This window comes from Zootoca vivipara, chromosome 8 (assembly GCF_963506605.1).
Source record: "Zootoca vivipara chromosome 8, rZooViv1.1, whole genome shotgun sequence".
Taxonomy (NCBI): Eukaryota; Metazoa; Chordata; class Lepidosauria; order Squamata; family Lacertidae; genus Zootoca; species Zootoca vivipara.
This window is the reverse complement of record NC_083283.1, coordinates 433,879-447,648: the sequence shown is the minus strand read 5'-3', so window position 1 is coordinate 447,648 and position 13,770 is coordinate 433,879. Positions and strand designations below refer to the sequence as shown.

At 54.0% G+C, this 13,770-nt stretch overlaps 1 protein-coding gene across 19 annotated transcripts in view; it reads left to right on the top strand.

Moving 5' to 3' along the window:
- The window catches only part of PLEC (plectin), a 116,690-nt gene that overhangs the window by 53,356 nt on the left and 49,564 nt on the right, over positions 1-13,770 (top strand). For 2 of the 19 annotated variants that reach the window (XM_035124598.2, XM_035124597.2), the window contains exon 1: positions 5,410-5,568. The exons of 15 other annotated variants lie outside the window; for them this stretch is intronic. In XM_035124598.2, the coding sequence (XP_034980489.2) occupies positions 5,553-5,568 (16 nt within the window). In that variant the 5' untranslated portion in view covers positions 5,410-5,552. Of the gene's footprint in view, positions 1-5,409; positions 5,569-5,935; positions 6,398-13,770 lie in introns of those variants that run through there. 2 more of the 19 variants (XM_035124588.2, XM_035124587.2) reach the window with 1 other exon arrangement.

The following is a 13,770-nucleotide window of genomic DNA, read 5'->3' as shown; positions in this document are numbered from 1 at the left end:
GGCACCCTCTTGGCACAGAGTGCCTCTCTGTTGTGTTCAGGAGGGGCTCCCCAGTCTGCCGGGCTAGCTCTGGAGGGAGATGGTCTGCATGGACCCAGCCGAGGGACAACCCCCCCCAAAAAAACCCTCTGCTCCCTGGCAAAGAGCCCCGGCTCCCAGCCTCTGGGTGGCCCTAAGGGACTTCTCTTCCAGGCTGCCTCACTTTTCCCCAGCTGCCAACAGCTGGCATCAGTTCTGTGAAGGATCACAAGGAGATTATTATTTGCGTCTCCCTTAGGAGGGGCAGGTTTATGGGGGGCGCGCGCATTATATGCCTGGAAGGAGCTCCAAGGAAGGGCTTGGGACAGGCCAAGGCCATGCTTTGGAGAAGGACTCTGCAGCCACAGTTGGGCGGGAACAGGAGAGGGGGGTGGAGTGTTCCCCCTGCCGAGAGGAGAGTCAGCCTCTTCCTGCTCCTTTAGGGCGTGGCGCGCCCCTCCCTGCGCCCCATCTGGCTTCCTTCTGCAGCTGCTGCTTCCAAACTCGGCCCAGATTTCAGGCCTCTGCGATTTCCCTCCGCAGGCGCTGCAGGGGGGGGGGGAAACAGATGTAAATGCTCCCTGCCTGCCATTCATCTGCTGGGGAAGGGCTCCAGGGGCTGCCCCGTTGGCAGATGTGGCCAGAGCATAGGGCGCCCCCTGCAGTCACGGGCAATCCCCACGGGGGCGGGTAGGAGGACCCCATCGGCTGCCCCTGGAGAGCCTGGCAGTAGCAAGGGAGGGGGGAGCTGGGAGCTGAGGAAGGTTTCAGAGAAGAGTGACATGTATGGGCCCCTGCTGAGCAAAATAAAAACAACCAGCCAGCCTCCCCCTAACTAACATAACCAGGAAGAGGCTGGTGAAGATTTTTCTACTTTGTTCTGTGGAACTTGCTGTAATGAGATGGTTGCTACTAAAGTCCTTTATGCAGCTACAAAGTGTCCTTGCTGCTCCCTAACAGTCTAGCCCACCCCTGCCAAGTCCCATCACCAGCTGCTCTCCAGGGCAACAGGTACGCCACCTTCTCCTTTGATCCCCAAGTGCCTGGCCTGCTCCTGGTCTTAATTGCTTGACTGTGTTGTTTTCACTTTTCATGTGAAGCTGGCTAAGAGCTGGGGTGGGGTGGGGTCAGAGAGTTTGCCTAGGGTCTGGGAGACCTGGGTTCAGATCCATGCCGTAGGAACATAGGCAGCTGCCTTGCACCTAATCATTCAGTATTGTCAACACTGACTGGCAGCCGTTTCCCCGGATTTTCAGATGAGAATCTGTCCCAGGCCTGCCTGGAGATGCTGCTGGGGTCTGAACCCAGGACCTTCTGCACTGGGGTGAGAGAGAAGCACACAAGACACCCTGAGTGCCTTGAAGAAAAGGTGGGGTCTCAAGGCAGTAGCAGCAGCAGTAGTACTACTAACAGCAGTAATTTAAAATGCTAAGAATTTCAGCCACTAGGAGTGGCGGCGCCCTCCCATCAGATGTCAAAGAGAAAAACAACTACCAGACTTTTAGAAGACATCTGAAGGCTTTTGGGAGACTTTTGATGTTTAATAGATCACTGTGCTTTATTTTTCTGTTGGAAGCTGCCCAGAGTGGCTGGGGAAACCCAGCCAGATGGGCGGGGTATAAATAATAAATTATTATTATTATTATTATTAGTTACATACCTGGGTCTCCTCCTGGTGTGGGGGAGTTCTCACTTTCTCCTCTTCCCTTCAGGCTAAGGTGGGTTACTTTAAAATCTTAGATGGTGGCTCTCCCCCATGGGCCTGGTTTCAACCTTAAAAGTAAAGGTAAAGGGGCCCCTGACCATCAGGTCCAGTCGTGTCCGACTCTGGGGTTGCGGCGCTCATCTCGCTCTATAGGCCGAGGGAGCCGGCGTTTGTCCGCAGACAGCTTCCAGGTCATGTGGCCAGCATGACAAAGCTGCTTCTGTCGAACCAGAGCAGCGCACGGAAACGCCGTTTACCTTCCTGCCGGAGCGGTCCCTATTTATCTACTTGCACTTTGATGTGCTTTCGAACTGCTAGGTGGGCAGGATACATGCAAGGCAAGAGAGCCTGAATGGGACCTCTGGAGAGCGCCAGTCCGGCTGAGTGCACCCTGGAGCTTGTGCTCTTGAGGTGGGAAGAAGCACTTCATGTAAGTCGTCTGTGGCTCTCAACATCAGCTTCCTTAGGGTTATGAGAGGTGGAGAAGAACTTTTCCTTATCCACTTATGCAGCGTCCTTTTTGAGGTAATGCAACCAGAACTGTAGGCAGTATTCCCAATCCACTTGCACCATAGATTTCTTTCATAGCATGGTGATAGTGGCAGCTTTATTTTCAGTTCTTTCCCTATTGATCCCAAGCATGGAATCCACCTTTTTCACAACTACTGCTCCCGGGTCAAAGTCTTCATTGAGCGACCCACTGACCCCAAGGTCACACTAATGGCCAGTTCGGATCCCATGAGCATATTAAGTGAAATGAAGATTTTTGCGCCAATACTTTGCACTTACTCATATTGAATTGCATTGGCCATTTTACCAGCCATTTACACAGTTTGGTGGACCTTTGTTTTAATGACCAAATCTATTTGTTTTAGTGGCCTTAGATTATTATTGTTAGCAAACTTGACCACCTAACTCTAGAATCAGGTAGCCGTGTTGGTTTGCCGTAGTCGAAACAAAATAAAAAAATTCCTCCCAGTAGCATCTTAGAAACCAACTAAGTTTGTCATTGGTATGAGCTTTCGTGTGCATGCAACTGAAGAAGTGTGCATGCACACGAAAGCTCATACCAAAGACAAACTTAGTTGGTCTCTAAGCTGCTACTGGAAGGAATTTTTTTATTTTGTTTTAACTCTAGAATGTTTATGAACAAGTTGAAAGCACAGGACCCAATACTGATCCTTGAGGAACTGCGCTCCCTAGATCTCTCCATTCAGAGAACTGTATTTATTGCTGCTCTGTCTATTGCTATTGCTTCCTTTTACTTGACAATTCCTGGTCCACGAGAGGATATCTCCTCTTATTCTTACTCAGCTGAGAGCTTTTTGAAAGTCCCAAGTATGTATGTCAATGTTTGTTGACACTCTCTAAGAACTCTAGTCTCTGGTACTTATAGAGAGTGCTGGTACTTTTGAATGAGGTTCTACTCTGAGTAGGAAGTCATCAGGCCAGGACTTGTTGCCAAAATGTCTAGCCAATCACACAACTTGTTTGTGGATTGGAACCTAATCCTGTTCATTTATGTTTACTTGGAAGTAAGGCCCACTGCCGGCAAAGCAGGTGCAGATGTACTCCCCCCCCCCAAATCAAAATTACAGGAGAAGTGGCTAGGACTCCAGGCCAGCACTTTAGATTCATGTCAGAAATGAAAGGTGTGGAGAGGATTATTTACATTTGACAGGCACACATCACACTCCTCAAAGGAAAGAGGAGAGAAAATGTAATTTAACTTGAAAGGAAATGTTGAAGGAGTTAGTGCGTATCTAGCTCAGGGGGAGCTCAGTAGATACTTGAAGGGCTGGTTCAGAGAGGAGGGCCCAGGCTCATTTTCTTAGCCCCAGAGGGCAAGGAGAGACTAGATCTAAGGGGCTCAAGTCACAAGAGGGAGAGGAAAGGTTTCCCTGGAACTTCTTGAGCTTTCGGGGGGGGGGTGGAGGAGAAGGTAACTTGTGCTGGGAATCTCAGGTGAGCAAGGGGCTGCTGCTGTGCTCAGGTCCACCTGGCAAGCTTCACAGTTTGGCATCTTGTTGACCACTGTGAGAACAGGATGCTGGACAAGAGGGGCCACTGGCCTGATCCTGCAGGCTCTTCTTTTGTCCCAACTACCTAGGGAGCTGGTGGGCTCTTCCTTACAGCCTTTGGGGGGGGGTGTCCTGGGGCTGGCAGAGGGTTGGAATGAACAGCTTACGAATCTTTCATCTGCCCTTTGATTCCAATGAATGACGAACTACCCTTGGATGGTAATGCGGCTGCCTAAAAAAGCCAATGCAATTCTGGGCTGTATCAATAGGAGTATAGCATCTAGATCAAGGGAAGTAATAGTACCTCTGTATTCTGCTCTGGTCAGACCTCACCTGGAGTACAGTGTCCAGTTCTGGGCACCACAGTTCAAGAAGGATACTGACAAGCTGGAACGTGTCCAGAAGAGGGCAACCAAAATGGTCAAAGGCCTGGAAACGATGCCTTATGAGGAACGGCTTAGGGAGCTGGGCATGTTTAGCCTGGAGAAGAGAAGGTTAAGGGGTGATATGATAGCCATGTTCAAATATATGAAAGGATGTCATATAGAGGAGGGAGAAAGGTTGTTTTCTGTGGACACGGAGCAATGGATTCAAACTACAAGAAAGAAGCTTCCACCTAAACATTAGGAAGAACCTCCTGACAGTAAGAGCTGTTTGGCAGTGGAATTTGCTGCCAAGGAGTGTGGTGGAGTCTCCTTCTTTGGAGGTCTTTAAGCAGAGGCTTGACAGGCATATGTCAAGAATGCTTTGATGGTGTTTCCTGCTTGGCAGGGGGTTGGACTGGATGGCCCTTGTGGTCTCTTCCAACTCTATGATTCTATGAATTGTTCTCAACTAATCGACTTCGATTCTTTCACATACAGCAGAACCTTCGTAGGCAGCTCATCTCTCTCCTACAACCTCCAGGGTGGACTCAGGTGCTTGACCACCCTGTGGCGTCAGGATTACCCCCCCGCTGGCTATGGGGTGCTGCTGAAGGGCAGCAAAGGTTACATGCCAGCCCCACAGATACATTTATAGCATTTTTACGATGGCGATGGTGCAACCTTTTCCCTTTCCAAGCGGCCACTCCTTGCCTTTCAAGGCTGTTGGAAGATGCCCTGACCTGGAATTCTCCCCTGGGAGAGGCTGGACAGAGCGTCCTTTCCTGGCGCAAAGACTAAGCCCTGCCGGAGGGCGTTGGGTGGGGGCGCCACTCGTGACACGAAGGGCTTTTGAGGTGGGTACTGAGCATACCCTGTCCGTCACCCCCAAACCTGACATTCTAGCCCTTGCCCCTCTGCCCTTATCCACCAATTCCTCCTAAGCAGCTTCGCTGATGGCTCCAGGGAGAGGATCTCTCCCCATGAGCGGCACAGGCCCTGGGTTGGGGGTGAAAGCCCCATACCAACCCCACTGTACGAAGATGCTTGCGGAGAGCACCCCTCGCCCCTAGAGTCAGGCAGGAGGAGACCCAGCGGTGTCTTTGTTCTAGGGGGCACACGCACAGGTGCCTGCTGTGTCGGGGAGGGGGCAGCTGCGCTGGGGGGTCCCTGGCCGAGCGCAGCCTGGCTCCTCCTCCTCCTCCTCGCTCCGGTGTAATGTTCTAACTCGAGAGCCATGACAAGGCCCGTCCTCGCCGTCGCCGGGCTATTTATAGGCCCGCCTGCGCCACTGCCCCCTCCCCAACGGCCACGGGGGACCCGCGGGGGCTGGCGGTGTCGTGAATCCCGCAGCTCCGGACCCTCACTCGGGGGCTGCCGCTGCCGCGTCCTGTAGCTGCTCCTCCTGCGCGGCCGGGGGTTGCCCTCCGGGACAGCGGCTCTCCCATGAAGATTGTGCCGGGTAAGCCGGGCGAGCGGGGAGGCTGTGGCGCCGGCCGGGCGAGTTTCTGGCAGTTATAAAAAGCTTGGCCGCTGCCGGCCGTGATTGATGGGGGGGGAGGGGATGTTTGCTCTGCCCACCCGGGGCATCGCCGCTCGCCCTCCCGCTTGGCTCCGGGGAATGAGAAGCGCACTTGACAGGGTTGGGCATCAAGCCTGGCGCGAGCGAAACCCGCGATTCTCCCTCCTTCCTTCCTTCCTTCCTTCCTTCCTTCCTTCCTTCCTTCCTTCCTTCCTTCCTTCCTTCCTTCCTTCCTTCCTTCCTTCCTTCCTTCCTTCCTTCCTTCCTTCCTTAGTCTTGTGGCTGCGCTGCCTAATGGTTGGATCGAAGGGGCAGAGCTAAGCGGAGGGGGAGGGCGTGCCAAGGCGCTGGGCTCTGCCCTGGCCAGGGCGAAGGGAGTGGTCAAGGCGAGCGGGTAACCTTGAGAGTTGCCTGCGTAGGGACAGCGGCAGGGCCGGCTCGCGCCGTCGAGGCTGCGCTGGGCTAGGCCGGGCTCCGGCGGCTCCGCAGTGCGGGCGGCAGGCCGAGGGGGGCGGGCCTGCGGGCTGTCCCGGAGGAGGATCCTGCGCTGGCGGCTCGGGCGGGGCGGCCGCTCGCTCAGCGTCAGGGACTCGGCGTAGCGGCTGCTGCTGCCGTCGGAGCACCTCCGTGCCCTGCTCGGCGTCGCCCGCGGCCTCCGCCATGGATCCCGGCGGCGGCAACCTCTTTCCGTCGCTGGTGGTGGCCGGCCACGCGCTCACGCTGGCCCTCGTCTGGTACCGGCGCCGCGCGGGGAGCCCCGGCGAGGACGGTGAGTGGCTAGAGGGCGCGCGGGCGGCGCTGGGGCCCCGAGGACAGGCAGGCGGGAGGGCGCCGAGGGGCGGGGCGGGGCGAGGCGACCGAGCTCCCCCCTCCCCCCGGCAACCAAACACTGACACGTGGGCGCGCGCCCATTAACCCCTGCGTGGCTGGAAGGCGCGCCCGCGTGCGGAGAAGCCGGCCTTTGACAGGAGAGCCGCTCCGTCGGTTGTCAGTCGGCGGCGTCTTGTGCAACGGAGGGATAATTCGGTCCGTAGAGCGTGGGATTCTGGATCCCAGAGTTGCGGGTCGGAGCCCCACGTTGGGCAAAAGATTCCTGCACTGCAGGGGGTTGGACTAGGTGACCCCCGTAGTCTACGATTCCATGGACCCCCCCCCCAGCGGCTTTTGGGTGGCGCCTTCAGGTTGAAAGCTCTTTGGCCCCTTTCGCTGCCTTAAAAGCCGCTGGCTGAGCTTGGCCTGGGGCCTCGCTCAAGGCGACCTACCTTACAAGGCTGTTGTGAGGAGAGAGGGGAGCAGGGGCTCCTGCTGCTGCTGACCTGGTGCAGCGCAGGCAGCCTGGCTGGGAAGCCCATTACTCAGCTTGCCCCTGGCCCTCCAGGGGGATGGGAGACTCAAAGTACCTGGGGTGAGACGCTACACTCCCCTCCTTTGGGGGCTCCACCAACTGGCCTCTCAAACTGCCCCACTGGATGCCACCCAAATCGGAGTTGGCTTTTCTCAGTGACTCTTGCACACAGCCTGAAGATGCAGAAGCCGGAGCATCTTCTAGATACTAGCAGAATTGTTGTTGTTTAGTCGTGTCCGACTCTTTGTGACCCCATGGACCAGAGCACGCCAGGCAGAATAAGGTCTGCTGAATTAGTTCCCTTCTGAGACCAGTGACGTCAAGCCGTGTCCCGCAGCCTCTCCTCCTTCACCCTGGACTCTGGCATTACCTCTGCCAAGGCAATACCCCCCCCCCCCATGAGATGGGGGAGAATGCAGAGGCACAGCACTTGGCCAGCTGCTTGTGGGGCTGGAGAGGGTCTCTGTTAGGGAGTTGCTGCGCTCTGGGTGCTGACCCTGCAAGGTTGTCTCCATTGCCCTTGGGGGTCTGCCAGAACCCACAAGGAATGACTGGGGGGGGCTGCTTCACTGCATGTTTCATCAGCAGCTGCCCACTTGGGTGGGGGCAAGAGGAGTGGGACAAAGGGCAGGTTTAGTTGTAGGTATGGGGGGGTGGAATGAGCAGGGGTCCCCCCCACCAGGAAGGAGGGGGTGGCAGCTGTTGTTGCTGCTGCTTCTCTGGCTTTTAAACGGGAGCAGCAAAGCTTTGCCTAAAGATCAGTAGGATTGAATTTCTCTTGGGAGCACAGGAAAGGAGGAGGTTAATTTCTGGATAGTGAAAGTGATGTTCCTGGTTGATGACGGTGCTTGCATCCCCTGGAATATTTTCCAGTACCACTTCTGATGCCATCTGACCATCTCCAGAGAGGACACTTCCCCCCTTGGGCGGGGGGGGGGGCAGAATCTGTTTGGGCCAAACATCCCTGTTTCAGTTTTCTGTTTGGGATGCTGCCTGGTCTTCTGTCCCGATCTCACTTCTGGGGCCCCCCTAGGATGCCGCCCTCACACCTCCCATGGGCCCGTGACCTTTCAGATGAAGGAATGTGGCGCTTGGCAGTTCTGTGTCGATCCCACACAAATGTGTGGGGCACTGGGCACAGAGCTCTTTGTTGGGGGAGCAGGGGAGTGCATTGAAATGCCACAGTTTGTTTCTGGTAGTGAAAGCACTTTGGGGAGGGGTGATTTTCAGCGGGGAAGTGGGGGGGGAGGACAAGGGGGAGTCTCCTGCCAGCTGCTCAGGGTTCCACATGCGTAATGTCTTTTTTTGGCCTTTAGCAAACCCCGTGGGATGGCGGCAGCAGCAGCAGCGTCTTTTTCAGACGCTCCTTGGGACACCAGCAGCCCCCTCCCTTGGACGCCAGCCGGGCTTGGTCACCTCTTAGCACAGTGATGGGCAACCTTTTGAGCTTGGTGTGTCAAAATTCACCTAAAAACCGAGCATAACTCGGGTGGTGTGTCACTTTGAGAAAAAACACCATAATTTCACAATATTTATAGTTTAAATAACAAAAATGTATAATTGTAATATATAACTGTATTTAATAAACCAAAAACGAATTATTTAACCTAACTAAACCAAAAACCCCATATTTGTCACAAAATGCCCAGAGTTGTTGAGCTTTTTCGGGGGGCTGCTGACCAAAGTTTTGGAGTTTTTTTTGGGGGGTGCAAACGTTACTTTGCTTTTTTGGGGGGGTGCCCCAAAGCTGCTGCACTTTTTTTGGGGGGGGGAGAGAACAGAAATAAATGACGAATGACGAATAATACCTTCGCTGGAACTAACATGCAGCACCGACATAGTCTGCCAAAGCGCCCCCCCAAAAACCCAGCACAGAACGGGTTAAAAAATGAACGCTGTTACACCCAATCATTGGCAGACTATGATTGGGTGTAACAGCGTTTGTCTTTTAAGCACCAGAAAAACAGCACAGAAAGGGTTAAAAAACCAATCTCTGGCTACCAGCAACAACAACAACAACAAAAAAGGATCCGGGTTTTAACAGCGGAGACAAGCTGTAGTGTGAGGAGAAAAACAACAACAGCACGAATGGGCCGATGGGGTGCATGCCAGCAGTGAGGGCTCTGTGTGTCATGTCTGACACGCGTGTCATAGGTTCGCAATCACTGTCTTAGCAGCACCTGTGCCTCAGCTTGGGTGGGGCTGTTCCAGAAGCACAGGTGGCAGCCTCTGAGCATGTTTTCAAAAGGGGGGAGGAGGAGCCAGGCTGCTTCTCTGGCTGAGCTTTGGGGCAGGAGGGGGGGGGAAGCGGCTGTGCTCCTGGCCTTGAGAGCTCCTCTGTTGTCTTGCAGGGTCTCTGGGGCAAAGGTGTCTATACTTGCTGTGCTTTCTCTCTCCCCCCCCCCCAGCTAAAGTCTGGAGTTGCTGGGTGCTCTTTGTGTGCATAGCAGTGTCACCACTGGGTGCTCTCTCTCCCCCCCCCGTCCTTCTCACGGGGATCATGTGCCAGCCAGCCTTTGGAGCTGGCATCCTTGTTGGGCTCTGCTCCCCCTGCCAGCTGCTGCTGGTGATGCCCCCAGCTGTTTCCCAGAGTTGGGGGGGAGGGTTGGAGAGAGGCCCACCGCTGCCTGCCTTCCCTGCTTCTCTTGGGCCCAGCCCAGCCCTCCATGCTGCCCAGTCATGCTGCATTCAGCTCAGATGTCACAGCTGCCCTCCCCCTCCCATAGGCCCAGTCCTGTGGTTCCGTCTGGTGTGCAGCGCTGTGCCCAGCCAAATGGAGGAGCAGGAGTCTAGGGCTCAGTCTGGGACTTTCTCTGGCTTGGCTCTCAGTGGCTGAGCATGTGCAGAGTGCATCTTTCCTTGGTGCTGCAGAACCAAAGCCCACCCTTAAGCTTGGGCTGAGGGTGTCACAGGGTTTCCAGCTCAGGAAAATTGCCCCATTTTCATGGTTGTTCTATTCCTGCTTTTGTGTGGTTTCTGTACAATGCGCTGCTGTTTTGCAAGAGGCTGCTATACTTTAATACTGTACACAAACAGATATTGCATGTGAAAGACCCCCCCTTCCTTGTCTTAACAAGGAGCAGCACCTTCATCCTCCTGTCCTCCCCCCTTCCAGGTCTCATGTCTAGCGCAGGCCTTGGGGCCCCACCCATGGGTCCTGCTGCTGGTGACGTCCTCCGACTTTCGTGACACAAATGAGGAGGTTCCGATGTGGCTGCCCACAACTCCTATTTCTCCTCTGCCCCCCCTTCTTTCAGAAGTTGAGCTGGTGGTTTTCTCGGAATCTCTGCTGCCACTCATTCCGGGCACCAGTGTGGGTGGGGCCTCCCCCCCCCCATTGCCATGGCAGCCTCCTCCCCGAAAAACACACATCAAGTGATCAGGAAACCGCAGCCTGGTAGTGCCCAGTGAAATTGGAGCTTCCTTGCTTTGAAACTGCAGGTGGCGGTTGGGGACCCACGTGGGAGGGAGGCTGGGGGGGGGGAACCAGATGAAGGTTTCATTTTTGGAGTAATAAATTTTCAAAGTAGTTTTCACAGTTATATCAAAAAATTCTGATTTGGTTATACTATTAGAAATACATTGACTAGTAATTATGAAATTATTGTGAGGTTCCTTAATAACAATTTAAACCTTTTATTTAACTAAAAGAATAACATTATAACATATGTATCCATGTTTGTTAACTGATGTGGTTAAACATTTTTTTTAAAAAAACAAAACCTTAGACTGAGTTTTAGCACACATGCAAAACTTATAACAAATCCTTATTTCCTGATGCCTTTAGACTAACATAGATAGAACTTAAATAGAAAACTATCTTTAGAAAGATTCCCCCCCAAAAAAGTATTTTATGTTAAAAATCCAATTTAAATAAAAAAATCCAATTGAAATAATGTATATATGATTTTTTAATCTATTTATTTTCATTGATTTTTATCCACCCTGGTTGGGGAGGCACAACACTCTGTGATTTGGATGGGGGCAGAATGGCAGGGCTAGGCTTCTCTTTATATATGTACTATTTTGCTGCATCACTTGTAGTGGTTCAGTGCTCAAGGAAACAGTCCCTGTCCTGGCAGAAGAGCTGAGCTCCTGGATCAGGCAAAAAGCCCACCCAGCATCCTGTTCTCACAGTGGCCAATCAAATGCCCCAATGGCTCTGTAGACCTGAAGGAACATCTCCACCCCCATCGTCCAGCCTGGATATGGAGGTCCAGCTCCAAGGGTCTTCTGGCTGTTCCCTCACTGTGAGAAGTGAAGCTACAGGGAACCAGGCAGAGGGCCTTCTCAGTAGTGGCACCCTCCCAGTGGAACACCCTCCCTTCAGATGTCAAGGAGATGAGTAACCATATAACTTTTAGAAGTCACCTGAAGGAAGTCCTGTATAGGGAAGCCTTTTAATGTTTTATGATGTTTTTATGTGTGTTGGAAACCGCCCAGTGTGGCTGGGGCAACCTAGTCAGATGGATGGGGTACTACTGCTACTACTTCTATTTCACTGTATCTGAAGAAGTGTGCATGCACACGAAAGCTCATACCAAAATAAAAACTTAGTTGGTCTTTAAGGTGCTACTGAAGGAATTTTTTTATTTTACTTCGACCCAGACCAACACGGCTACCTACCTGTAACCAGAACTGCTACTACGTATTACTAGGAGAGCAAGTGGTGCTGGGGTCTAAACTATTGAGCCTCTTGGACTTGTGGTTCGAATCCCCGTGACGCAGTGAGCTCCCGTTGCTCTGTCCCAGCTCCTGGGACATGGTGTCCCGTTGTGCCGGAAGCCACATGACCCGGAAAGCTGTCTGTGGGAAAATGCTGGCTCCCTCAGCCTGAAAGCGAGATGAGCTCCACAACCCCAGTCGCCTTTGACTGGACTTAACTGTCCAGAGGTCCTTTACCTTTACTGCTGGTACAACTAGTAATAATAAACCCACCTGCAGGATTTGGGGGCAGCAGCAGCAGCCGCCCTCTCTCCTGATTCCTGGCAGCAGCAGCTCTCCAAGGGTGGAGGGAGAGCGTAGTCTCTGTGGCCAGGAGCCATGGCTAGCCTTTTCCTGCATGAACTTGCCCAGTCCTCGTTTACAGCCATCTCAGTTGGTGTCCATCGCGGTCTTCTTCCCTTGTCCTTCCTTTGGCGCTGCCCTGAACCCTCCAACATTCAGCCTCCCTGGAAGTCCACATGTTTTGGTGCTGTGAGAGAGGGAGAAAAGCCCGTCTCCATCCACACTCTCTCCACGCTGTGCATAATTTTATAGAGTTCTACCTCACACTTGCCTTTTCTCTAGAATATGAAGCCCAAATTGTAGCCTTCCTACTCATGGCAGCTGCTGTGCCAGTGGGGAGTGGGGTGCTGTCAGGCTCCCACAAAGTGGGGGGACCCCAACGCCTCCTGCTGTCTCTCTGCGCTTGTCTAACCTCTTGCCTTTGACCTCCAGGGCAATGGCTCACAGAGTCCTCTCTGCCTCGTGGGTGAGCTGGAGCCTATCCTTGCCCGAGGACTGTAAGTTGTTGCAAGCAACAGCCCTGAAAGGGGGGGGGTATCACCTGGGCCCCAACACCCACTGCAAGCTTTGCCCCTCCAGTGAATCGACACCCATGGTTGTGAATGTTAAATACTACATACTAAAGTGTGTGTTTTGTGGTGGTGTTCCATGGACTTAAATACGTGGTAGTTAGTCGGTGACAACTGGACCTAATGGTCAGGGGTCCCTTTACCTTTACCTTATGAGGGGACCCAGGTGGCGCTGTGGGTTAAACCACTGAGCCTAGGGCTTGCTGATCAGAAGGTCGGCGGTTCGAATCCCTGTGACGGGGTGAGCTCCCGTTGCTCGGTCCCAGCTCCTGCCAACCTAGCAGTTCGAAAGCACGTCAAAATGCAAGTAGATAAATAGGAACCGCTACAGCGGGAAGGTAAACGGCGTTTCCATGTGCTGCTCTGGTTTGCCAGAAGCGGCTTTGTCATGCTGGCCACATGACCTGGAAGCTGTACGCCGGCTCCCTCGGCCAATAGAGCGAGATGAGCATGCAACCCCAGAGTCGGTCACGACTGGACCTAATGGTCAGGGGTCCCTTTACCTTTACCTTATCTACTTACAGCACTTTGGGGAGGGGGGTGTCTCAGTGTGTGCAGAGGGAGAGCAGCACCTAGAGTGTTTGGGGCCCCTTTCTGTGTTTCTGCTTCAGTCCCCTGATCATTTTGGTGGAGCAGGAGCTGACAAAGCAGGGGAGGGAATGGGGTTTTTTGGCAGGTGGAGGGCGAAGGACAGCTTGGGCAATGAAGCCGGCGGGCCTGGGGAGGGGTGAGTGTGTGGGGGGGGGGAGGCATGCCTCTGGGTTCCCTGCTGATTCTGCTAATCTCTGTTGGGTTGCAGCCTGTTTCTGGGCAGAAACCTTCCGCTTTTTGCTGTTTGCCACCTGCCTCCCTCCCTATGTGGCTGTCCTTGGCCCCTTGCCAGGCTTGCTCTTGGGGGGGGGGGCTGCCGCTGCCCTCCCCCCCCACCTTGTCAAGGTCGCACCTGCCAGGACGCATCAGCTTCCAGGGTGTGTCCAGATTCTTGGCTGCCGTGGAGGTCACCTCTGGACTCCAGACAGGGCTGCTGGCGTTCCAGGGGGTGTCTTGCCCCTGTGCCGGTGGGGGCCCTGTGGGGCAAGGCAAGCTGGGAGGGGCTGCCCCACCCAGTTCTGGCTTGGGTCTATTTTTAGATGGCGCAGCTTCTGTCTGCAAGCTGGTGAGCGCCGAGGGCGGCTGTTTATCCTGGAAACCAAATAAGAGGCCTGGTTACGGTGGCTGCTG